Here is a 24,694-nt window from a genome sequence, read left to right on the forward strand (position 1 = left end):
ATCTAACCAGCGCCCCCCATGTCGCACCCCAGAGGCCTCCTGCTGCCAGGCTACGGCCCATCGATCCCAGGCTGTCCAGGACGATTCGCGGATGCAGGAGGCAGCCCGTCCCCTGGGAGCATTTTCCATCCATTGATCACCCCTTGTGCGATCAGCTGGGTGGCCGGAGCAGCAGCTGGATCAGAGAGAGCAAGAGACTGTGGGGAGGAGAAAGGGTGTATGGAAGGAAGAAAGAAGAGGGGTGGTTGGGAAAGAAAGAAAGAAAGAAAGAAAGAAAGAAAGAAAGAAAGAAAGAAAGAAAGAAAGAAAGAAAGAAAGAAAGAAAGAAAGAAATACCTACTTTTCCATCCTACCTTTATTACTTCTTTCTATCTATTCCCTTTCTTTTCCTGTCCCCAATTCCTTTCTTTCTTTCTTTCTTTCTTTCTTTCTTTCTTTCTTTCTTTCTTTCTTTCTTTCTTTCTTTCTTTCTTTCTTTCTTTCTTTCTCCACATTCACTCCTGTCAGTGACCCGAGAACCGGACTCCAGCTGGAGCCTGGCAGAAACCCGCTCAAGCTGGAGTGGACCCTGGCAGCGCCCCGGCCTGCACCCCCTCACCTCCCCCTGCCAGCTCACCCCAGGGCTGGGCCCGGGGCCAAGTGTCTGCAGCACCCACGTGGGAGCGTGCGGGGGGCAGCGCGTGTGACCGGGAGACCCAGCCAGACCCCGCGGCTCCAGCGAGGGGAAGGGCGCTCGAGCCCGGCAGGGGCGAGGGGGAAGTGGGGAGGTGGAGGGCTGGCGCGGGAGGACTCGGCGCGGCGGAGAGATGCGGGACGGGCTGGTCTCGGACGGGTAAGGGATCCTGGCCTGGCCACCACGGGGACCTGGGGCAGTGGAACTGGGGGCGGGGCTGGGGCACTGGGGCTGGCTCCATTCCTTGGGCATCCTGCCCCCAGTACCCCTGCCCAAGGCCATCCCCTCAGGAGGGGGTCGGCTTGGGGGCTGCCCGCAGGAGATGACAAGGGGACCCCCCAAGGACCAGGTAGGCACGGATGCCCAAGAGAGACAGAGGTGAGGGGGGTGGGGATGGAGGGAGGGGCAGGGAGAGGGGGGTGGGGATGGAGGGAGGGGCAGGGAGAGGAGGGGTGGGGGGATGGACAGAGGGGCAGGGAGAGGGGGGTGGGGATGGAGGGTGGGGCAGGGAGAGGAGGGGTGGGGGGATGGACAGAGGGGCAGGGAGGGGGGTTGGGGATGGAGGGTGGGGCAGGGAGAGGAGGGGTGGGGGGATGGACAGAGGGGCAGGGAGAGGGGGGTGGGGATGGAGGGTGGGGCAGGGAGAGGAGGGGTGGGGGGATGGACAGAGGGGCAGGGAGAGGGGGGTGGGGATGGAGGGTGGGGCAGGGAGAGGAGGGGTGGGGGGATGGACAGAGGGGCAGGGAGAGGGGGGTGGGGATGGACAGAGGGGCAGGGAGAGGGGGGTGGGGATGGAGGGTGGGGCAGGGAGAGGAGGGTGGGGGGATGGACAGAGGGGCAGGGAGAGGGGGGTGGGGGGATGGACAGAGGGGCAGGGAGGGGGGGATGGAGGGAGGGGCAGGGAGAGGGGGTTGGGGGATGAAGGAAGGGGCAGGGTGAGGGGGGTGGGGGGGATGGACAGAGGGGCAGGGAGGGGGGGATGGAGGGAGGGGCAGGGAGAGGGGGGGTGGGGGATGAAGGAAGGGGCAGGGGGGGGAGGGGGGATGGACAGAGGGGCAGGGAGAGGGGGGTGGGGATGGACAGAGGGGCAGGGAGAGGGGGGTGGGGATGGAGGGTGGGGCAGGGAGAGGAGGGTGGGGGGATGGACAGAGGGGCAGGGAGAGGGGGGTGGGGGGATGGACAGAGGGGCAGGGAGGGGGGGGGATGAAGGAAGGGGCAGGGAGAGGAGGGGAGGGGGGATGGACAGAGGGGCAGGGAGAGGAGGGGTGGGGGATGGCCGGATGGAGGGTTTGAAAGTTGAGGGCAGAGTGATTGGCTGTACAGATGAGGTGCATGTGGAGCCAGCAGATGGATGGGGGAGGCTGAATGGAGGGGTGGCTGGATGTGGGGTGGCTGGTTGGGGGCGATGGGGATGGTGGGATGAGGCAGGCAGCTGGCTGGTGACGGGAGCTGGGGCAGGGAAGTAGGGGGGCTCCAGGAGCCAATGGGAGGGGCTGGGGGAAGAGGGATCCAGTGGATAGGTCAGGGGATGGAGGCCAATGGGCGGGATCCCCTGTGTGGGGCAGGGGACAGGAGGCCAATGGCGGGTCACCGGGGGGTGGAGAGTCCAGTGGCCGCACTGGGGGGGAGGGGAGAGAATGATGACCCCGATTTAGAGTTGCCCCCAAGAGAAAACGCGTAGGCGAGCTCTTGTTATCCGTGCAAGAGAGACGTGCACAGTGGTTCTCCCCTGCCCTTGTCACAACTATTTACACCAGGCCTGATAATAAACAACAGTGTTTTATCCCGTTCGGCGGAAGGATTTCAATGGTTGTGGGTGAACACAGCCAGATCAAAACAAGTTCCTATATGAAACCAAACCAAAACCACCCACATCAGTCGTTCGAATCCACTAAGAAACGTGCCACGTGCAAATTCTTACCCCAAACAGCTGTTCTTACCGCGGGAAAAGCTGCACCTCAGAGCTGGGTTTTACTCTGACTTGCTCTGCAGCTGCTTTGCCTCTCTTCGGGGGGAGCCAGGCAGTTCCCAAGGCCAGCAGAAGACCAAGGCCTGATGGAGTCCCATGGTTCAAATGGACTTTCCCCTGGGGCGGGAATCTTTTGTTCTACATTCCCCAACGCCACGGAAAAATCCCAGGGTCAAGACGGATCCCAGGACCCGGTGCTATGGTCACATGTCTTTCTAGGACCAACCACCGTCCGGGCTCACAGGACAGACGACTATTGGTGTAATCACAGCGCCATTAAATTTCTCCAGCGGTTCAGTAACGACTCTCACTAGCACACTAGGGGTATGTCTACACTAGGTCGTTAATTCGAGCTAGGTAGGCAAATCAGGGAACCAGAGTTGCAAATGAAGCCGAGGATTTAAATATCACGGGCTTTATTTGCATGTTCCCGTCCGGCCCCCATTTTTAAATCCCCCTTAGTCCGAACGAACTGCCCACGGCCACACGCAGCAGTTTCAAGTTAATCCGAGCTAAGTCCTTAGTGGAATGAGGAGTAACAGTGAATCCGAACTAAGGACTTAGTTTGGATTAACTTTAAACTGCCGTGTGTAGCCGTGGGCAGTTCGTTCGGACTAAGGGGGGGTTTAAAAATGGCGGCCGGACGGGAACATGCAAATAAAACCCGGGATATTTAAATCCCAGGCTTCATTTGCAACCCTGATTTGCCTATCTAGCTGGAATTAATGAGCTAGTGTAGACATACCCTCGAAGACTCACCCAGCGGTGCCCAGGTCCAGAGCCAGCCCCACACTGCGGCCGGCAGCTGCTCCTTGGGGCAGGCCGGGGTGGCGGGAGCCGTGCTTCCGGCCAGCGGCTGCTCCCTGGGCTGGGTAGAACTGCCCCTGCTGTCACACCCCTTCCATTCTGATGATGGGACACAGTCCCATTCCAGGCACGTCCCATGGTCCGGCCACCGCCAGAGCCTGGCCTTGCCTTACGTTCGAAGTGGAGGAAGCTGCCTGCCCCATTTGGTGGTCCTCGCTCGGACCGCTTAGGAGGAGTCCTGGAACAGACGAGCTCACGGACGGACACACGGGAAGACAGATGTGGAGACTGGCTAGGACGCAAAGCAGATTGACCACGACAAACAGAGCCACCCGTCACGTTTCTCGCTTCGCAGGCGGGAATGATACAGACCCGGCCGAGTGTAACTAGAACTTGGGGTGGTTATGTGGCCTGTTTTGCGTAATGCATCTTCACGCGATGCAGAGTCCTAGTCACAGGCCAGTTTTCACAAAGTCTGGGCTGTGACAGATGGGGCTGATCCCAGGGCAGGGAGCAGGCAGGATACCAGGGTAGATGGGCCTGTGGGGCTGATCCGAAGGGGACAAGAGGAGGCAGGATACTGGGGTAGATAGGCCCATGGGGCTGATCCGAGGGGGACAAGAGGAGGCAGGATACTGGGGTAGATGGGCCCGTGGGGCTGATCCGAAGGGGACAAGAGGAGGCAGGATACCGGGGTAGATGGGCCCGTGGGGCTGATCCGAGGGGGACAAGAGGAGGCAGGATACCGGGGTAGATGGGCCCGTGGGGCTGATCCGAGAGGGACAAGAGGAGGCAGGATACCGGGGTAGATGGGCCCGTGGGGCTGATCCGAGGGGGGCAAGAGGAGGCAGGATACCGGGGTAGATGGGCCCGTGGGGCTGATCCGAGGGGGGCAAGAGGAGACAGGATACCGGGGTAGATGGGCCCATGGGGTTGATCTGGGGGAGTGGGACACCGTGCCCCATGACTCCCTCTCCTCACTCCTGCCTGTCCGTCTCTCTCTCTCTCCCCCCATCTCCAGGACGGGAAGAGCCCCGCTGCTGTCCTGCGGTGCCGTCAGCCGCTGTCCCCCCCCCGTGCCCGCTGAGGCTCTGGAGCGGGGGGTGCCCAGGGCCATGGCTCCGGAGCCGCTGCGGGACGAGGAGGCGGCAGGGGGGGAGCCGGGGCCGCCCGCCCGCCGCAGCCGCTTGGTGAGGAAGGACGGGCGCTGCGAGGTGGAGTTCCTCAACCTGGAGGCGCAAAGCCAGCGCTACCTGGACGACCTGTTCACCACCTGCGTGGACGCCCGCTGGCGCTGGCTGGTCCTGTTCTTCTGCCTGGCCTCCCTGCTCTCCTGGCTGCTCTTCGGCCTGGCCTTCTGGCTGCTGGCCGCCCTGCACGGCGACCTGGGGCCCGCGCCCGCCCCCCGCCCGCCCTGCTTCACCGAGCTCTCCGGCCTGCTGGGGGCCTTCCTCCTCTCGCTGGAGACCCAGACGTCCATCGGGTACGGGGCCCGCAGCGTGACGGAGGAGTGCCCGGCCGCCGTGCTGGCCGTGGCGCTGCAGTGCCTGGCCGGCGGCCTGCTGGACGCCTTCCTGCTGGGCGCCCTGGTGGCCAAGATGGCCAAGCCCAAGAAGCGCAACCAGACGCTGCTCTTCAGCCGCTGCGCCGTGGTGGCCCTGCGGGACGGCAAGCTCTGCCTCATGTGGCGCGTGGCCAACCTGCGCCACAGCCACCTGGTGGAGGCCCACGTCCGCGCCCAGCTGCTGCAGGTGGGAGACGCGGGGCGGGGCGGGGGGGGGAGGACTGGGGGAAGAGGGAGGTGGGCTCTGGGAGGGGAGTAAGGTCCAGTGGTTGGAGCTGGGAGCCAGGACTCCTGGGTTCTCTCCCTGGCTCTGGGGAGGGAGCGGGGTCTAGTGGTTAGAGCCATGAGGGTCTGGGAGCCAGGACTCCTGGGTTCTCTCTCTGGCTCTGGGAAGGGAGCGGGGTCTAGTGGTTAGAGCCATGAGGGGGCTGGGAGCCAGGACTCCTGGGTTCTCTCTCTGGCTCTGGGGAGGGAGCGGGGCCTAGTGGTTAGAGCCGTGAGGGGCTGGGAGCCGGGACTCCTGGGTTCTCTCTCTGGCTCTGGGAGGGGAGTGGGGCCTAGTGGTTAGAGCCGTTGAGGGGCTGGGAGCCAGGACTCCTGGGTTCTCTCCGCAGCCCTAGGAGGGGAGTGGGGGCCGAAGCGGGACAGGGATATGTCTCCAGTGGCTGCGGTGGGGCGGGGGGGCTGGCGGGGGTGGCCCCACTTACACCCCGTCGCCACCCCCCACCAGCCCCGCATGACCCCCGAGGGCGAGCTCCTGCCCCTGGACCAGCGGGACGTGGACGTGGGCTTCGACAGCGGCACCGACCGCCTCTTCCTGGTGTCGCCGCTCACCGTGGTGCACCAGATCGACGCCGACAGCCCCTTCTACCGGCTGGGGCCGGCCCAGCTGGCCCGGGCCGACTTCGAGCTGGTGGCCATCTTGGAGGGCATGGTGGAGGCCACGGCCATGACCACGCAGTGCCGCACCTCCTACCTGCCGGGCGAGCTGCGCTGGGGCCACCGCTTCGCCCCCCGTCCTGGCCCGCCGCCGCCGCGGGCGCCACCAGGTCGACTTCCGCCACTTCCACCGCACCTACCCCGTGCCCGGCACCCCCCGCTGCAGCGCCCAGGAGCTGGGCCAGCAGCGCCCCGGCCCAGCCCGCGCCACCCTCTGCTACCTCAACGAGCTGGCCCCCCGCCCCGAGGGGGGGGAGGAGGCGGAGGAGGGCAGCGGCCGGCGGCACGGGACGAAGGTGCCACGGGTGGCCCCAGGGACCTGGAGACGTGACGGTGGCCACGGAGGAGGGGGCCCGGAGGGATGGCTGGAGGGGGAGGGGTTGGGGGACCAGGTCCTGGGGCGGGTGAGTTGGGGGGGAGTCTGGGTTTTGGAAGGGGTGGGGGGACAGGTCCCTTATGGGTTGGGGCTGGCTCATGGGTGGGTTTGGGGCTCAACTGTTGGGAGTTACAGGCACAGCTCTGGGGATCTGGGGGCAATTCTTGGGGGGGTGGTTTCTTGGGGGGACAGTTCTGGGGGCAAATCCTGGGGGTGGGTTCTTGGGGGGGTACTCCCCCAGCTGAGGGGCTCAGGCTCCACCCAGGAAGGAGGGTCCGTAGAGGGCAGCCGAGCGTGAGGCCCCCTGCTGGCAGGGAAGCCTGCAGAGCAGCTGTGTGTCATAAGCCCCGCAGTGCAGGGAGCTTTGCAAGCAGGGGGCTGGGATGGAAGGAGCAGCCCCAGCGGAACTGAGCCGATCCTGCCCCTGCCTGTCCATCTGTCCACCCATCCGTCTCCCCCAAGCAGCCCCAAAGTGACATGGGAATAAAAAGGCTTTGCAGAGGGAAATTGGACCCGTCTGATTATTGGGTGGTGAATGGGGTTGGGTGGGTCACCCCCCCCCGGACTCCTCACCCCATCAGCCAAGCCTGCTCCCCCAGGTAGCCCCAACTCCGCCAGCCAAAGCTGTCCCCCAGAACACCTAGGCAAGGACCCTCCCTTCCCCTCCCCCCCAACCCTGCATCTGGTGGGCTCTGCCCTGGCCCAGGCACAAAATAGTCAGCACAAAATCCCTTTCCGAGAGCGCATTGCCCGGGGGCTGGCTGGGGTGGGGAGGTGGGATGGATGGGGGGTGGAGGGAGGCTAGCTGGGGAGTGCCAGTTTAGTAGGGCTGGGGGGGGGCTATAGCCCCCCCAATTTGGAGTGGCCTAGGCAGGATAAGGGCTGTCCTCAAGGAAGGGCAGTGGGGTGGGTTCTGGGGCGGCTGGGGGGACGGGGCATCCTGCATTTCACACTAAAGCTCTGCTCAGAACCCTGGCTCCAGCAGCCGCTCTTAGCTGCACCCGAATTTGAGTTACTCCCCACTTTGCCTTGGGGGCAGGGAGTTTGCTCCTCAGCAGAGGGCGGCGGGGTGAGGGACTTGTCTTTCCGGTAACTGAAGGATCCTTAGAGGCTCAGGAAAGGAAGGGCAGGAACGAACAGGGGAGCTCCATTGGGGCCGCTCTTCAGAAACGATCCGGGGTGACCGGGGAGGTGGCAAAATTTGCCAAGGACACACAATTACTCAAGTTCCTCAAGCGCACAGCAGGCCGCACAGCGCGACAAGGGGGCCTCACAGGCCTGGGCGAGGGGGTGACACGAGGGCAGGTGGAATTCGGTGACGCACGTGGAAAAACTGAATCCCAGCTACCGATACAAAAGCGGTGGGGTCTGAAATAGCTGTTCCCACACAAGAGCGAGAGCTTGGGATGCTTGTGTAGATAGTTCCCTGAAAACATCCGCTCGGTGCGCAGGGGTCGGGGGAAAAGCTCACCGGAAATTGGCAATCATTCAGATGTGTTCACCCCATTCTTAAAAAAAAGATCGATTGGGAAAGGCATAAACAGGGCATCCGAAATGACTCGGAGGTAAGGCGCAGCTTCTGCGTGAGGAGAGATTACCAAGATGGGGACTTTCCCAAAATGACTAGAGGGTAGAGGCAGACATTCAAGGTCTAGAAAATCACGACCGGTGTGGAAAACCTGAGGAATTTACTCCTTGGCTGACAGAACACAAGGTCGCCCCATTAGAGTTCTAGGCAGCGGGTTTAAAACACAGCAGAGCAATGCGTTTCTTCACTGTCAACCTGTGGAACTCCTTGCCAGGGGACGGTGGCAAGGCCCAAGGTGTAACAGGGTCCCAATAAGAACACAATAAATTACTGGAGGAGGAGTCCATCAGGGAACAGGATGGGTCTGGATGGAGGGATTCTGGAGGAGGCCAAGCACAGCGGGTCCAACCTGATCCCCGTGGGAGCTTGGCAAAGTTTCACTCCCTAAACCCAGCCACTGAACGGCAGCCACGGTGGGGACAGCGCGGACTTCTAGTGTCCCCTCCCAGGCCCAGCCTGGCTTCCTCCCCATCCCTGCCTGCCCCCCAGCCTGGGCTAAGCCCCCTCCCCCCAGCCCAGGCTGCCATGGGGCAGAGTGTGTAGAGTGTGGGGGGGTGTATGTGACTGTGCTCTCGAAGGTGCGGTGCTGTCACCAGTGGCTCTGCTGACACCTTGTCCTGGTGATAAGGGGGAGGCCCAAAATAACCCCTCAAGAGCCCCTAATCGTGGGTCATGAGATAGAGGATAGGCCGGCCTGGAGGGCAGGGGGGGCCGTGCAGTCTGATCCGGGCCATTATGCTCCAGGGCCCACTCTGGATTGACCCTGGGTTGGGGAGAGGCCGAATCCGGCCCTTCCCCCGCTCTGCCACCCCCCTGAGCCCAAGGGCAAGAGATCACAGATGGGGATTAGTGGAGGAGGGACGCAGCCAGATGCCTGCCCCCCCCCCCCCGCCCAGCCTGCCCTCCCCAGCTGCTAACGCCATTCCCGGGCATCCGAGGTCCGTCCCCTCGTCGTCAGGGCCACGGGGCTTGGCAGGGCCCCTGGTCTGGGGCACAGTGTGTGCCAGGCAGACCTTGTGCAGCTGCCCTGCCGGTGCCCCTCACTCCCGACCCACAGCCCCTGCCAGCCCAGCCCTGGGCTCCCCCCCAGCCCTACCGGTGCCCCTCACTCCCGACCCACAGCCCCTGCCAGCCCAGCCCTGGGCTCCCCCCCAGCCCTACCGGTGCCCCTCACTCCCGACCCACAGCCCATGCCAGCCCAGCCCTGGGCTCCCTCCCCAGCCCTACCGGTGCCCCTCACTCCCGACCCACAGCCCCTGCCAGCCCAGCCCTGGGCTCCCCCCCAGCCCTACCGGTGCCCCTCACTCCCGACCCACAGCCCCTGCCAGCCCAGCCCTGGGCTCCCTCCCCAGCCCTGCCGGTGCCCCTCACTCCCGACCCACGGCCCCTGCCAGCCCAGCCCTGGGCTTCCTCCCCAGCCCTACTGGTGCCCCTCACTCCCGACCCACAGCCCCTGCCAGCCCAGCCCTGGGCTCCCTCCCCAGCCCTACTGGTGCCCCTCACTCCTGACCCACAGCCCCTGCCAGCCCAGCACTGGGAGCTGGGGTAGGTGGAGGTGACCCTCAGGGGAAGCCACGTGTGTGTGTGTGTGTCCCGTATGTCCTAGTGTGTGTATGCGAGTGTGTGACCATGTGTGTATGTGTGTGTGTCAGCGTCCGTGTGTGTGTGGATCCATGTTTGTGCATGTCTGTGTGTCCCTGTCTGTGTGCATCTGTGTGTGTGTCCGTGTGTCCTTGTGCCCGTGTGTCCATGTGTCCGTATGTCCCCGTGTCTGTGTGTATCCATGTCTGTGTCCGTGTGTCCGTGTGTCCGTGTGTGTCCGTGTCCGTGTGTCCGTGTGTGTCCATGTCTGTGTCCGTGTGTCCGTGTGTCTGTGTGTCCGTGTGTGTCCGTGTGTGTCCGTGTCCGTGTGTCCGTGTGTCCGTGTGTGTCCATGTCCGTGTGTGTCCGTGTCCGTGTGTCCGTGTGTCCGTGTCCGTGTGTCCGTGTGTGTCCATGTCCGTGTGTGTCCGTGTGTCCTTGTGCCCGTGTGTCCATGTGTCCGTATGTCCCCGTGTCTGTGTGTATCCATGTCTGTGTCCGTGTGTCCGTGTGTGTCCGTGTCCGTGTGTCCGTGTGTGTCCATGTCTGTGTCCGTGTGTCCGTGTGTGTGCGTGTGTGTCCGTGTGTGTCCATGTCCGTGTCCGTGTGTCCGTGTGTGTCCATGTCCGTGTGTGTCCGTGTGTCCGTGTGTCTGTGTGTGTCCATGTCTGTGTCCGTGTGTCCGTGTGTCCGTGTGTGTCCATGTGTCCGTGTGTCCATTTCCATGTGTCCGTGTGTCCGTGTGTCCGTGTCCGTGTGTCCGTGTGTCCATGTGTCCCCGTGTCCGTGTGTCCGTGTGTCTGTGTGTCCGTGTGTGTCCGTGTGTGTCTGTGTGTCTGTGTGTCCGTGTGTGTCCGTGTGTCCGTGTCCGTGTGTCCGTGTGTGTCCGTGTGTCCGTGTCCGTGTCCGTGTCCATGTGTCCGTGTGTGTCCGTGTGTCCGTGTGTCCGTGTCCGTGTGTCCAGCCGTGGGGCATCCCAGGGGCCCTGCATGGGGGGGAGGGGCCTGCCACCTGAGGAGTTGAATATAAATAAATATCTTATTAATATTCATGAGACTCGATTAATTATTCATCACCTTGGCCCCTTAGTAACGGCCAAGCCCCAGCCGGCCCCTAGCAACGGCCTGTTCTTTCACCTCTGTCCCCTGAGCACAGTCAGGGCGAGGCCAGGGAAGGGCGCTTCAGTCTCCTATTGGCTAGTTTGTCCATTATTCACAGTGATTGACAGCCAAGGAGGGAGCGACTGTGGCTGTTCGGACTTTCATTGGCTGCTTGAGCTGTCACTATAATCACAGGGAGGTGTGTTGGATTCTCAGTCATTGATTGGTCGAACTGGATGTCAATTACTGGTAAGGCCGGCTGTCGTACTCCTTGTGCGTCTCATTGGACGAGCTATATTTCAATCTCACAGCTGGGTCGGGTTTTAATCAACCCTCTGGTGCCCATTGGTTGACCTGGCTATCAATCTTAAAATCTGACGGGTTCAGACGGGAGTCTTCTCCTCCCATTGGTTGTCCTTAGCGGGAGGGGTGGTGTTTCTCGGACCCCCGCTCCCCCGTTGGCTGGTCCTGGGGAAGGAGGCGGGACGTTCCCCCGCAGTGCCAGGCCGGGCGGCTGCGGGAGGAGGAAGCCGCCACCGACGCGGCAGCGCAGACGAGACCTGCCCTGGGCCGGAGCAGCCCAGCGACCGCTGCGGACGCCATGGAGGACGGAGTCTATGGTAGGGGCCTAAGGCTGTACCACTTTCAGAGGGGGAGCAGGGACACACCCATTCACTGCTGGCGAGGGGGGTGGAACCGTCCACTCCCAGGGGGCGGGGTTGGTCTGGGCTGAACCACTCCCTCCTTTGTGGGGTATGTGGGCTGTACCATTCTCTTGCTGGTGGGGAGGTGGCAGGGCTGTACCATCCCTCCCCTTGAAGGGGGGGTGTGTGGCCTGAACCATTCCACCCCAATGGGTATGTTGCCCTTTTCTCGTGTAGAGATGGGTTGTACCATTCCTCCCTAATGGGGGGGTAGGAGGCATTGAGGACAGGGTTGGGATGAACCATTTCCTTCCAGATGGGGAATGAGGAGAGGGTTGGGTTGTTCCATTCCTTCCCTTATGGGCGGGGGGCTGGGTTGAACCATTTCCTCCCCCATGGGGGAGCGGAGGGGAGTTGGGCAGAACCTTTTCCCTCCTTTGTAGGGGTGTGTGGGCTGTACCATTCTGTTGCTGATGGGGGAACTGGCGGGGCTGTACCATTCCCTCCTTTAATAGGGACCGTGGTCAGAACCATTAGGGTTGGGGGAGTTGGGCTGTACCATTAGGGTTGGGGGAGTTGCTGTCCATAATGGAGACTAGGCTGCCTTATTGGGGGAGGTGGGAGGAAGGGGCTGGGCTGAACCATTGATTCCCTATGAGGATGGGGGGTGTTGGACTCAACCATTATTGTCCACCCTCCCTTGCAGCTCCTCCCCGTTGACTCCCTGTTCTGGCCAATCAGAGGCAGGGGCCGGGTCCTTGGCAGGCCCCTCCCTCCGACATGCTGCTGGCCCCGCCCCCGACGGCTCTGGGAGCTCCTGGGGGCAGGGGCTTTGTTCTCTGTCCTGCAGCCCCTGGCGCCGGGGCCCCGATCCAGGCCGGGGCTCCCCGCGGGCCGACAGGATCCAAGTGACAGACCCATGTGCAGCGGGGGCCCGATCCGGGGGCCCGAACTCCGAGTGAACAGTAGCCCGGAGCCGGGCTCCTGGGACGTCCCGGGGCAGTCAGCCCGCCCTGCGCTCGGGGCCTCAAAGCCAGGGCTACGGCCGGGAACGTGCCCAGATTCTGCACGTCAGCGACACTGCTCCGTGTGGGCCTGGGGAGGCAGGGAATAGCCACAGCGCAGGGCTCCCCGGCCGCACCCCACGTCTGCAGCCGCGTCTCTGCAGTGGGCAGGAGATAAGAACATCAGAATGGCCAGACTGGGACAGACCAAAGGTCCAACCAGCCCAGCGTCCTCTCTGCCAACAGTGGCCAGTGCCAGGGGCCCCAGAGAGAGTGAAGGGAACAGGGAATCATCCAGTGATCCCCCAGCCTCTGGCGAATGGAGACGAGGGACACCATCCCTACCCACCCTAGCTAATAGCCATTGCTAGGCCTTCCTTCATGAATTGATCTAGTTCTTTTTTGAACCCTGTTAGAGTCCTGGTCTTCACAACATCCTCTGTCAAGGAGTTCCACAGGTTGTGCGCTGCATGAAGACAAACTTCCTTTTGTTTGGTTTAAACCTGCTACCTACTCATTTCATTTGATGACCCCTAGTTCTTATGTTATGGGAACAAGTAAATGACTTTTCCTTATTCACTTTCTGCACACCACTCATGATTGTATAGACCTCTGTCCTATCCCCCCTCAGTCTCCTCTTTTCCAAGCTGAAAAGTCCCAGTCTTTTTAATCTCTCTTTGTATGGGATCCGTTCCGAACCCCTCATCATTTTTTATGCCCTTTTCCGAACCTTTTCAAATGCCAATCTGAGATGAGGTGACCACATCTCTACTCGGTATTCAAGATGTGGGCACCCCATGGATTTCTTCAGAGGCAATAAGATATTCTCTGTCTTACTCTCTATCCCTTTTTTAATGATTCCTAACATTCTGTTTGCTTGTTTGACGGCCGCTGCACACTGCGTGGATGTTTTCAGAGATCTGTCTACAATGACTCCAAGATCTCTGTTGAGTAGTTGTAGCTAAATTAATCCTCATCATATTGTATGTGTAATTGGGATTTTTTTCCCCCAATGTGCATTACTTTACATTTATCAGCATTACATTTCAATTGCCATTTTGATGCCCAGTTGCTTAGTTTGCTGAGATCTTTTTGAAGCTGCCACCTCACTGTTTACCCCTGTACAAACACTCCCATATCCCCCTCACGCTGCAGGTGTCTGTCACTGGAAAGTCGAGACCCATTCACACACACACCCCAGTTTCTCTCTCGCTCCTAGAGCAGGGGAGCTCCCGCATCAGGCTAACCTGTGACCTCCATCTCAGTGCCCCCGGACCTGACCCCCGAGGAGCGGCTGGAGCTGGAGAACATCCGGCGGCGGAAACAAGAGCTGCTGGTGGAAATCCAGCGGCTGAGAGATGAGCTGAGCGAGGCCATGAATGAGGTGGAAGGGCTGGAGGCGAATGAGGGCAGGTAACGAACGTGCTGAACCCCCCCCAGCGCCAGGCGAGGGGTCCCCGTTACCCAGCCCCTGCCCCTCCATGGGCGCTGCCGGGGCTGTTGCAAGTGCTGAACCATGTGGTTATTCCCCATCCAACCCACAGCAAAACCCTCCAGAGGAACCGGAAGATGGGGATGGGCCGCAAGAAATTCAACATGGACCCTAAAAAGGTAGGAAGCGGGTGGGTGCCGGGGCTCCTGGCTTCTCGCTCTGCGCCTGGGAGGAGCTGGGGTGTCGTGGGTAAAGCAGGGGGCGGGGCTGGGAGCCAGGACTCCTGGGTTCTTTCCCTCCATGAGTGTCAGTTCCCCCAGGGGAAGGTGATACCTGGGCAGGGGGTTGGGAGCCGGGCGGGGTCTGTCCCAGGGCTCCCAGCTCCGTTCTCTCCGCCTCACAGGGGATCCAGTTCCTGGTGGAGAACGAACTGCTGCACAACACGCCCGAGGAGATCGCCCGCTTCCTCTACAAGGGCGAGGGGCTCAACAAGACGGCCATCGGCGACTACCTGGGGGAGAGGTGAGGGGGCGGGGCCAACGGGGAGGGGAGGAGCCATCACGGGGGGGAGGGGCCATCGGGGACTACCTGGGGAGATAGGATGGGGCGGGGCTATCCAGGAGGGTTGGAGACTAGCTGAGGGGGCGGGGCCATTGGAGATTAGCTGGAGGGTGGGGCCATTGGGGACTACCTGGGAAGACATGAGGGGGCGGGGCTATCCAGGAGGGTTGGAGACTAGCTGAGGGGGCGGGGCCATTGGAGATTATTAGCTGGAGGGTGGGGCCATTGGGGACTACCTGGTGACTTAGGGATGTGGCTATGGGGGACTGCAGAGGGCGGGGCCATAGAGGACTAGCTCAGGGGGCGGGGCAGGCCTGTGGGCAGAGACAGGGATGCTGTTCTCTCTGATGGGGAGGGGGCAGCCAGAGAGGAGCATGGGAGGGGATTCGCTCTGACCTCTCCCTTGGCCCCGCCCCCGCAGGGAGGAGTTTAACATTGCCGTGCTGCACGCCTTCGTCGACCTGCATGAGTTCACCGACCTCAACCTGGTGCAGGCCCTCAGGTGAGCCGGGGCCGGGCGGGGGGGGGGAGGGGGATCTGCAGGAGGAAGGTTTGGGAGAAGAGAGGGGGAGGGGGAAGTTTGGAGGGAAGAGGGACCTGGGGGAGGAAGCTGAGGCAGGGGAATTTGCAGGGGGGGACGTTTTGCGGGAAGGGGGGGCGGAGGGAGGGTGGGAAGGTTTAGGGGGCTGGAGGAGCTGGGGGAGGGGGTTGGGGGGCAGTTCACCCTCCCCTTTATTCCAGTAATGGGGAGGCTGGTGGGGCCCCCACTTACATGCCCCCCGTCCCCCACAGGCAGTTCCTGTGGAGCTTCCGCCTGCCCGGGGAGGCCCAGAAAATTGACCGCATGATGGAGGCCTTTGCCCAGCGCTACTGTCTCTGCAACCCCGGCGTCTTCCAGTGCACAGGTACCGTGGGGCCCATGCCTGGGCTCTCCCTGGGCAGGAAGGGGAGCGGGGGCTAGTGGTTAGAGCAGGGTGGTGTTGGGGGGGCACTGGGAGCCAGGACTCCTGGGTTCTTCTGGCTCTGGGACAGTGGTGTGGACTCTCGCCTCACTCGGGGGCCGCATACAAGCGAGAAGCAGCAAAACTCCAAATCAAACCCTCACTGACGTGGCCCCCGACTGAGGCGAAAGCTGCCTCCCACATCCCCCTCCCACACCAGTGCCGGGGCGGGGGCCTTCCTGGTAGAGTTTGCACCTGTCACAAGGGGGCGCTGCTGCTGCTCGCGGGCAGACAGGGCTCCTGGTCGTACAGTATAACCGGCTCACAGAACAAGAGACCCACAGGAGACAAGCTGTATCTTTAACAAGTTTTATTGTGAGCAATTCAGAAGCAGTTTTAAAAGCTGTGTGTGTGTGTGATCTAGTAATTAGTAATTAAAAGGCATTAAAAGCAATATTTAAATGGATAATTAACAATCTAAATCTAATCCTTAACCCAATTTAGGAGCCTAATTCTTAATCCAATTTAACACACACACACATACACATCCCACTCACCCCCTGGGGCTGGCCAGACCCCAGGTAATGTTGGTTAATTTGGTTGAGGCACGTCCGACGTGCACGTCACCCCAATATGCCGAATTGATGGACTCCCACTCGTGGGGCAAAATGGTGTGGTATATAACCTCTCGGGGGAGACACACAGTCCGGGTCCGGGTGGGATGTGTATGTGTGTGTGTGTTAAATTGGATTAAGAATTAGGCTCCTAAATTGGGTTAAGGATTAGATTTAGATTGTTAATTATCCATTTAAATATTGCTTTTAATACTTGTGATGTATTAAACACCTTCTTCGGGTGTTCTCACGACAGATCTTGGGGGCGTCCTGCTTACACCACCCAATTCTGAAATAATGGAGTGTCCTTGACTAGGTCTCTCCCTTGTCCCTCCTTATCTGGGAACGTTGCCTCCTCCTTCACCCTCAGCGCACACACGGTTCTTCTATTTCACACCGTCCTTTTTCTTGAAGTTGTAAACAGTCCACGTCCCTCCAGGGCTCTTGCCTGGACCTCAGGGTGGCCTCTCTCCAGTGGGGGGGTGGAGCACCCCAATGCTCGGGGGGATCCCTAAGCCTCTGAGGGCTGGATCCAGGGACCGCGTCTGGCCCCCGCTCCTGAGGTTCCCCACCCTGGCCTAGCGGGTCATTTCCTGCCAACCGACCTCCCTTCTCCCCCAGACACCTGCTACGTCCTCTCCTTCGCCGTCATCATGCTCAACACCAGCCTGCACAACCCCAACGTGCGGGACAAGCCCACGGTGGAACGCTTCATCACCATGAACCGCGGCATCAACGACGGGGGCGACCTGCCTGAGGAGCTGCTGCGGGTGAGGCCGGGCCCGGGGCTGGGGGAGAGAGCTGGGGCTAACCTCGGGGCGAGGTGGTGGAAGGGGCGTGGCCTCATTCTGGCCCCACCCCTGGGCGGGGCATGGCTCGTGGGTGACTCCGCCCCTCGCCCCCCAGAACCTGTATGACAGTATCCGGAACGAGCCGTTCAAGATCCCCGAGGACGACGGGAACGACCTGACCCACACGTTCTTCAACCCCGACCGGGAGGGCTGGCTGCTTAAGCTGGGTGAGAGCGGGACCTCCCGAAGCCCCTCCCCCCCAACCTCCCCCCTCCCCTCCGCCGCTCCCCCCCCCGCGATCTCTGCATGCCTCTGCGCTCTCCTCTCTCTGTGTCCCACCGACCCCTCACTGTGTCCTCAGAGCACCCACCCTCCTTCCGCAGCTCCAGAGACCCCCTCTTCCCCCCCCCCCCCAGCTAGCCTCAGCACGGGCTCCTGGGCCCCCCGGCTCTCACCCCATCAGTGTCAGCTAGAACTCTCCCCCCCCCCCCCCCCCCCCCAAGTCTGTCTCCCACCGCCCAGCCTCCGCTCCAGCTCCTGGTGTTCCTCTCCCCGTGCCCACCTTTGGCCAGGACTCTTGGCTTGGGGTCTGCCCCTGTCCCCGGCCACCTGGCTCTGGCGAGGGTTCCTAGCTTTGTTCCCCCCACACTCCCAGCCTCACCCAGGACTCCTGGGTCCCCCGTGACCCCACCCCCTCTGACACCCGGCCTTGGCCAGGTCTCCTCCTCTCCATCCCTCCACACACCTCAGTCACGTGTCTCTCCCTACCCCACTAGCTGGGCCTTGGCCCGGCCACCTGAATGCGTCTCTGCTGCCTTCCCCACTGGGGCTTTTGAGGGCATCTCCCCCCGATCCCCCCACGGCTGAGATTCCGGGTGGTGGGGGGCTGCACAGCAATAGGGGGAGCTCCTGCCCCCCATGCTACTCCCCACCTTTAAGACAGCTGGGACCCCAGTTCCCCCCCCCCCCCCCCAAGTTTGGAGGTAGAGTCCTCCCGACTAGCGGGGCCATGAAGGGTGAGGACGGGGTTTGTGAGGACGCCACGGTCTGACTTTCTCCTCAGGTTGAGGCCCAGGATAGGGGGTCTGGGGGTCACGGGGGGGGGGGAGCTGGAGCAAGCAGGATGGGGGGCATGTTCTCTAGGCCGGGAGGTCCTAGGCTGAGTCAGCGGGAGAGAGCTGTGGGGACCGGGGGGGGGGGGGGGGGGCGTGGAAGTGGGTACAGACCTGAGCCGGCCTTGCTGGAGGCCGGACCCTCAGGCTGCCTCTAGGGGGCGAGCAGGAGTCCTCTCCCAGGGCAGGGGAGAGGGGAGGGAGGCCTATTGGTCAGAGGGGGGTGCTGCTGGGAGCCAGGACTCCTGGGATCTCTGAGAAGAGTGGGGTCTAGTGGTTAGAGCTGGAGGGACAGGGGGGCGCTGCTGGGAGCCAGGACTCCTGGGTTCTAATGCATCTCTGCCCCAGGGCGGGTGTAGAGCCCCCCCTCCCCCCATGTATCAAACCCCCATGACCCCCGCCAGCAAAAACTCATTCCTTCCTCCCCAAGCCTGCTCCCCCCCCCCCCACCTCCCCCCAGCTCCCATCCCTGCGGCAGGGGGTTGGTTTGACCGTGTTTTTCCTCCTCACGTTGATGTAACTGATTTTTCCTCTTTCTCTCTCTTCTCTCTTCTCTTCCCCGCTCCCCTCTTTCTTTCTCTCCCTCCCCCGTTTTCCTCCCCTCCCCCCCACTCCTTCCCTCCACGGCCCCCCACGGCCCCCCCACTCCCTCGCCGCTGATGCCACTTGCTCTCGGGTCTCACCGTCCCTCCCCAGGAGGTAGGTAACAGAGCGGGGATGGGGGGGGCCCAAGTAACGTCTCGTCCCATTGGAGCCAGATCACTGGGGTAGAAATCTGCCCCCCCCCCCTCCAATCCTGCGAAGCATTTGAATTGGCTGGGGGGGGGGGTCTGGCTGCTTGAGGGGAAGGGGGTCGTCAGCTGCACCCCAGCAATGGTCCCAGATTGGGCTTTGTCTCCACGGGGGTCCCCCCTCCCCTCAAGTAGGTCTTAGGGATTATAGCAGTGGGTGCTGGGAGCTTCCTGGGTTCTCTCCCCGGCTCTGGGAGGGGAGTGGGGCCTAGTGGTTAGAGTAGGAGGCGGCTGGGGGCCAGGACTCCTGGCTTCTCTCCCTGGCTCTGGGAGGGGAGTGGGGCCTAGTGGTTAGAGTAGGAGGCGGCTGGGGGCCAGGACTCCTGGCTTCTCTCCCTGGCTCTGGGACGGGAGTGGGGCCTAGTGGTTAGAGTAGGAGGGGGCTGGGGGCCAGGACTCCTGGCTTCTCTCCCTGGCTCTGGGACGGGAGTGGGGCCTAGTGGTTAGAGTAGGAGGCGGCTGGGGGCCAGGACTCCTGGCTTCTCTCCCCTGCTCTGGGAGGGGAGTGGGGCCTAGTGGTTAGAGTAGGAGGCGGCTGGGGGCCAGGACTCCTGGCTTCTCTCCCCAGCTCTGGGAGGGGAGTGGGGCTTAGTGGTTAGAGTAGGAGGGGGCTGGGGGCCAGGACTCCTGGCTCCTCTCCCCGGCTCAGGGAGGGGAGTGGGGCCTAGTGGTTAGAGCAGGAGGGGGCTGGGGGCCAGGACTCCTGGGTTCTCTCCCCGGCTCAGGGAGGGGAGTGGGGCCTAGTGGTTGGAGCAGGAGGGGGCTGGGGGCCAGGACTCCTGGGTTCTCCCCCCAGCTCTGGGAGGGGAGTTCGGTGAGTGACACCAGTTTCTCAGGCTTCATCCCCTCTCCCTTGGCAGCGCTATGGCAGGCTCAGAGCCCAGGGACACCGCGTGGGTCTTGTGCTTGAAATCGCCCCTCCCCATGCCCGGCTGGGGGCGCCGTATCCATCTTGGCCTGCCCTTGGCCAGGCCGGGTCCTTGTCTCTCACTGCCCCCAGGTGGACCAGGCCAGCAGAGTCGATTGCTCCCCTTCCCGGCTGCCACTGACCCCCCCCCCCCCCCATCTCTGTTTCCCCTACAGGCGGGCGCGTGAAAACGTGGAAAAGACGCTGGTTCATTCTGACTGACAACTGCCTGTACTATTTCGAGTACACCACGGTGAGCCCCGCCCCCCGCCTCCGGAGCCCTTGTGGGCTGGTATCTGCCCCTCAGGCCCATCTACCCCGGTATCTGGGCTCTGACAATGCCTAGAGCCTCCGCCTCAAAGGAAAACCCAGGCATCCCCTAGTGGTCAGTGGTGGAATCGCCTCGGGGGAGCCCCCACCCCCGATCTCTCAGGGGTCGCGCAGGACCCCACAGGCAGCCCCTGCCAGGACTTGGGTGGGTTCTTCCCCTCCCCCTCTCAGGCCCAGGGCCTGCTCTTCCCACTAGGCCCCACAGCCAGGGTGGGGAGTTCCGCAGGCCAAGCCGGTCCCCCCTCACTCCGGCTTTGTTCCTCGCTCAGGACAAGGAGCCGCGAGGGATCATCCCACTAGAGAACCTGAGCATCCGGGAGGTGGAAGATCCCCGCAAGCCGGTGAGGGCAGCGCCCCGGTCCCTCCCCCCGTCCCCTGCTCTGTCCCCGTGGCCCTTGTCTGTCTGTTGCCAGCCCACTCCTTGCCCTTCGGCGCCTCCCTCCTTGTTTTCTCTTGTAGCTGTGCGGCCTGTCACCTGCCCTCCCTCCCTCCGCACGCCTCCATCGTCCCTCCCTCCCTTCCTCCGCACGCCCCTCCCTCCCTCCCTCCGCACGCCTCCATCGTCCCTCCCTCCCTCCCTCCGCACGCCTCCATCGTCCCTCCCTCCCTCCCTCCCTCCCTCCCTCCGCACGCCTCCATCGTCCCTCCCTCCCTCCCTCCGCACGCCTCCATCGTCCCTCCCTTCCTCCCTCCGCACGCCTCCATCGTCCCTCCGCACGCCTCCATCGTCCCTCCGCACGCCTCCATCGTCCCTCCGCACGCCTCCATCGTCCCTCCGCACGCCTCCATCGTCCCTCCGCACGCCTCCATCGTCCCTCCGCACGCCTCCCTCTGCACGCCTCCATCATCCCTCCCTCCGCACGCCTCCATCATCCCTCCCTCCCTCCGCACGCCTCCATCGTCCCTCCGCACGCCTCCATCGTCCCTCCGCACGCCTCCATCGTCCCTCCGTCCCTCCCTCTGCAAACCTCCATCATCCCTCCCTCCACGCGTCCCTTCCTCCATCCATCAACACACCTACATCCCTCCCTCCCTCCGCCCCTTCCTCCCTCCCTCCCACCTCCATCATCCCTCCGTCCCTCCGCACGCCCCTTCCTCCCTCCCTCCCTCCGCACGCCCCCATCATCCCTCCCTCCCTCCGCACGCCCCCATCATCCCTCCCTCCCTCCGCACGCCTCCATCATCCCTCCCTCCCTCCGCACGCCCCTTCCTCCCTCCCTCCGCACGCCTCCATCATCCCTCCGTCCCTCCGCACGCCCCTTCCTCCCTCCCTCCGCACGCCTCCATCATCCCTCCGTCCCTCCGCACGCCCCTTCCTCCCTCCCTCCCTCCCTCCGCACGCCCCCATCATCCCTCCCTCCCTCCGCACGCCCCCATCATCCCTCCCTCCCTCCGCACGCCTCCATCATCCCTCCCTCCCTCCGCACGCCCCTTCCTCCCTCCCTCCGCACGCCTCCATCATCCCTCCGTCCCTCCGCACGCCCCTTCCTCCCTCCCTCCGCACGCCCCCATCATCCCTCCCTCCCTCCGCACGCCCCTTCCTCCCTCCCTCCGCACGCCTCCATCATCCCTCCCTCCCTCCGCACGCCCCTTCCTCCCTCCCTCCGCACGCCTCCATCATCCCTCCGTCCCTCCGCACGCCCCTTCCTCCCTCCCTCCCTCCCTCCGCACGCCTCCATCATCCCTCCCTCCCTCCGCATGCCCCTTCCTCCGTCCCTCCGCACGCCTCCATCGTCCCTCCGCACGCCTCCATCATCTCTCCCTCCCTCCACGCCCCTCCCTCTGTCCCTCCGCACACCTCCATCATCCTTCCCTCCCTCCCTCTGCAAACCTCCACCATCCCTCCCTCCACGCGTCCCTTCCTCCCTCCATCCACACACCCTCCCTCCCTCCCTCCCTCCCTCCGCACGCCTCCATCATCCCTCCCTCTATCCCTCCGTACGCCTCCATCCATCTGTCCCTCCCCGGTACCGTGCTGGGCCCGTATTGTCCCGTATCTCGCTCCCAGCTCTTGGCTTTTCCTTTCAAGCATATCTGAGCTGAGTTGCCGCGGGAGGTGGGGGGGGCTCGTCGCTGGGTGTGACCCGTGACTGATTCTGTCTCTCCTCCCCCCCCAGAACTGCTTTGAGCTCTACATTCCCAACAACAAGGGCCAGCTCATCAAGGCCTGCAAGACGGAGGCCGACGGGCGGGTGGTGGAAGGGAACCACATGGTCTATCGGATCTCCGCCCCCACGCAGGAGGAGAAGGACGAGTGGATCAAATCCATCAAGTGAGTTGCACCCCCCCCCCACCCGTCCCCTCTCCGGGAGAGAACCCAGGAGTCCTGGCTCCCAGCCCCTGCCCAGCGTATCGGGGGGGGGGGGGGAGGGGGAGGGGTTGGTGATTCCAGCTCCTGACAGGGGGAGGTGAGAACAGATGGGGGGGACGAGGTCTGGTCCGCCCCAGTTGGGGGAGGGGAGGCCTGTCCAGTGATGGTACATGAGCCATGGGGCCCTCATGGGATGACTCTACCCCAAAGCCGGAGCTCTGACTTAGCCTCCCCCTCGGGGACCCCCGCCCCCCCTAATGCCCCGCTCTCCCCAGGGCCGCTGTCAGCGTGGACCCCTTCTACGAGATGCTGGCCGCCCGCAAGAAACGCATCTCGGTCAAGAAGAAACAGGAGCAGGCGTGAGCCCGGCCGGCCGGCTGCCTTTCTGCACCCTCCCACTCCGCCCCCTTGGGGGCCACTGAGACTGACACCCCCCCGAGCCGGGGGGCCCTGCCACGGACAGACAGACAGACAGACCAGCTTCCCCTTCCCCAGCACCTGTGTGCACCACCAGCCGGCTCAGACTTCTGACTCGTCCCTCCCCCTGCAGCCCCCTCCCCAGGAGCCCCTGGTGCCAGGGACCAGCAGACCCCTCCCTTCCTGGGGGGAGGCTGCGCCTGGAGAAAGGGGGGCTCAGCCATATCACGGGCTGAGGACCTTGCCGCAGGTTCCAGTCAGGAGTGACTCCGGATTCACCCTGGGGGAGCAGAGATCGGAATCCAACCCTGTCCCTATTGCAATGGGGAGTGACTCCGGATTCACCCCGGGGGAGCAGAGAGCGGAATCCAACCCTGTCCCTATTGCAATGGGGAGTGACTCCGGATTCACCCCGGGGGAGCAGAGATTGGAATCCAACCCTGTCTCTATTGCAATGGGGAGTGACTCCGGATTCACCCCGGGGGAGCAGAGATTGGAATCCAACCCTGTCCCTATTGCAATGGGGAGTGACTCCGGATTCACCCCGGCAGAGCAGAGAGCGGAATCCAACCCTGTCTCTATTGCAATGGGGAGTGACTCCGGATTCACCCCGGCAGAGCAGAGAGCGGAATCCAACCCTGTCTCTATTGCAATGGGGAGTGACTCCGGATTCACCCCGTCAGAGCAGAGAGCGGAATCCAACCCTGTCTCTATTGCAATGGGGAGTGACTCCGGATTCACCCCGGGGGAGCAGAGATTGGAATCCAACCCTGTCCCTATTGCAATGGGGAGTGACTCCGGATTCACCCCGGGGGAGCAGAGATCGGAATCCAACCCTGTCCCTATTGCAATGGGGAGTGACTCCGGATTCACCCCGGCAGAGCAGAGAGCGGAATCCAACCCTGTCTCTATTGCAATGGGGAGTGACTCCGGATTCACCCCGGCAGAGCAGAGAGCGGAATCCAACCCTGTCTCTATTGCAATGGGGAGTGACTCCGGATTCACCCCGGGGGAGCAGAGATTGGAATCCAACCCTGTCTCTATTGCAATGGGGAGTGACTCCGGATTCACCCCGGGGGAGCAGAGATCGGAATCCAACCCTGTCCCTATTGCAATGGGGAGTGACTCCGGATTCACCCCGGCGGAGCAGAGAGCGGAATCCAACCCTGTCCCTATTGCAATGGGGAGTGACTCCGGATTGATCCTGAGGCCCCTAGGTTAGAATCGGGCCTTGCCCCCATTGCAAACGTAACTGACTCTGGATTGACCTTGACTGACTCAGCTCCTCAGCACTTTTCCTTCATGGGGCTGGGGATTTTTGCTGTCTGCCCCTAAGCTCCCGTTTACACTAATCAGCGCCAGGGTGCAATAAGCTATTGCCTGGCAACCCCAGAGACCCCCCCCACCTCAGCCTCAGGGGCTAGGAATTTACCCATGAGTCTGTGCTCCCGCCATGTCTGGCCTCCTGCAGCGCCCCCTAGCTGCCAGCATGGAGTTCTTCCTTCCTCGGGGCAGACTGTGCAAGGGGATTTTAGCCACCCCCAGCCCCTCCATACCTGACACTTAGACACCCCCACCCCTACGCACGCACAACTGGGCCTAGAGCGCAGGGGGTGGGGCTGGAACCCCTCCATTTCCAGGCACCCCCCCTCTAGGCTCCAGCAGCACCCACTACAGATGGGGGGGCTGGAGAACGCTTCCCCCCCCCCACACACACACACAAGGGAAGGCTATTTGCTTTCCAGATGTGGAATCCCGTCCTTCTGATTACCCTCCCGCCGGGAAGTCGGCCGCGAGCTGCCGGAACAGCTAATGGGGGGCTACCCTGCTCCACCGGCTCCTGTCCCCCCCCCCGTCTCCCCCCCCTGCCTTTGTGGATCAGCTGCCGCAGGTCTGCTGGGAGCAGCACGGGGCGACCGCCCTCGGGACCAACAGCTCCCAGCGGGCACGGGATCACAGCAATGCGCCCCATCGTCTCCCACGCCGGGGCCCCCCGGCCTTGCTGCCTCCTGCCGGCGCGGGGATCTCACCCCGCCCTGGCGCGGGTCTGGACAGAGGGGGGCTGGCCCCAATCCTGTGCCCACCGTGGGATTCCAGGGCGGGTTCCGGGTTTTGTAATTATTATTTAAGGATTTGATGGCTCTGACTTTCAACGGGATTAAAACACTACCGCCTTGAGTACAGGCCGGGCGCTGCTGGGGGGCAGGTGGGGGGACCCAGTGGGCACCAAACACCCAGGACA

The 24,694-nt window shown here is 62.8% G+C and overlaps 2 protein-coding genes across 2 annotated transcripts; both read left to right on the forward strand.

Annotated features, from left to right (window-relative positions):
• The first annotated feature begins 403 nt into the window (after positions 1 to 403).
• On the forward strand, positions 404 to 6,305 carry LOC142825585 (ATP-sensitive inward rectifier potassium channel 14-like). The gene is made up of 3 exons (XM_075917484.1): positions 404 to 832; positions 4,471 to 5,200; positions 5,744 to 6,305. The coding sequence occupies exons 1-3, from the start codon at positions 807 to 809 to the stop codon at positions 6,281 to 6,283; spliced, it is 1,296 nt and encodes a 431-aa protein (XP_075773599.1). The 5' UTR covers positions 404 to 806; the 3' UTR covers positions 6,284 to 6,305.
• A 4,753-nt stretch (positions 6,306 to 11,058) lies between these two features.
• Positions 11,059 to 24,630, forward strand: LOC102447982 (cytohesin-2). Its single transcript, XM_075917485.1, has 12 exons — positions 11,059 to 11,217; positions 13,511 to 13,658; positions 13,790 to 13,856; positions 14,081 to 14,199; positions 14,660 to 14,740; positions 15,031 to 15,143; positions 16,415 to 16,563; positions 16,700 to 16,811; positions 19,571 to 19,647; positions 19,994 to 20,065; positions 21,842 to 21,996; positions 22,311 to 24,630. Exons 1-12 carry the CDS (start codon positions 11,199 to 11,201, stop codon positions 22,396 to 22,398), a joined length of 1,200 nt encoding a protein of 399 aa, XP_075773600.1. The 5' UTR covers positions 11,059 to 11,198; the 3' UTR covers positions 22,399 to 24,630.
• The last annotated feature ends 64 nt before the right edge of the window (positions 24,631 to 24,694 follow it).

This window comes from Pelodiscus sinensis, unplaced genomic scaffold, assembly GCF_049634645.1.
Source record: "Pelodiscus sinensis isolate JC-2024 unplaced genomic scaffold, ASM4963464v1 ctg86, whole genome shotgun sequence".
In the NCBI taxonomy this organism is placed as follows: domain Eukaryota; kingdom Metazoa; phylum Chordata; order Testudines; family Trionychidae; genus Pelodiscus; species Pelodiscus sinensis.

What these genes read in the sequence shown, in the direction of transcription:
- LOC142825585 (XM_075917484.1), top strand. Translation starts at nt 807, where the DNA reads ATGCGGGACGGGCTGGTCTCGGACGG. An exon ending in GACGGGCTGGTCTCGGACGG is followed by an intron (nt 833 to 4,470) that starts GTAAGGGATCCT and finishes CCCCATCTCCAG; the next exon opens with GACGGGAAGAGCCCCGCTGC. An exon ending in TCCGCGCCCAGCTGCTGCAG is followed by an intron (nt 5,201 to 5,743) that starts GTGGGAGACGCG and finishes ACCCCCCACCAG; the next exon opens with CCCCGCATGACCCCCGAGGG.
- LOC102447982 (XM_075917485.1), top strand. An exon ending in GGCGACTACCTGGGGGAGAG is followed by an intron (nt 14,200 to 14,659) that starts GTGAGGGGGCGG and finishes CCGCCCCCGCAG; the next exon opens with GGAGGAGTTTAACATTGCCG. An exon ending in ACTATTTCGAGTACACCACG is followed by an intron (nt 19,648 to 19,993) that starts GTGAGCCCCGCC and finishes TTCCTCGCTCAG; the next exon opens with GACAAGGAGCCGCGAGGGAT.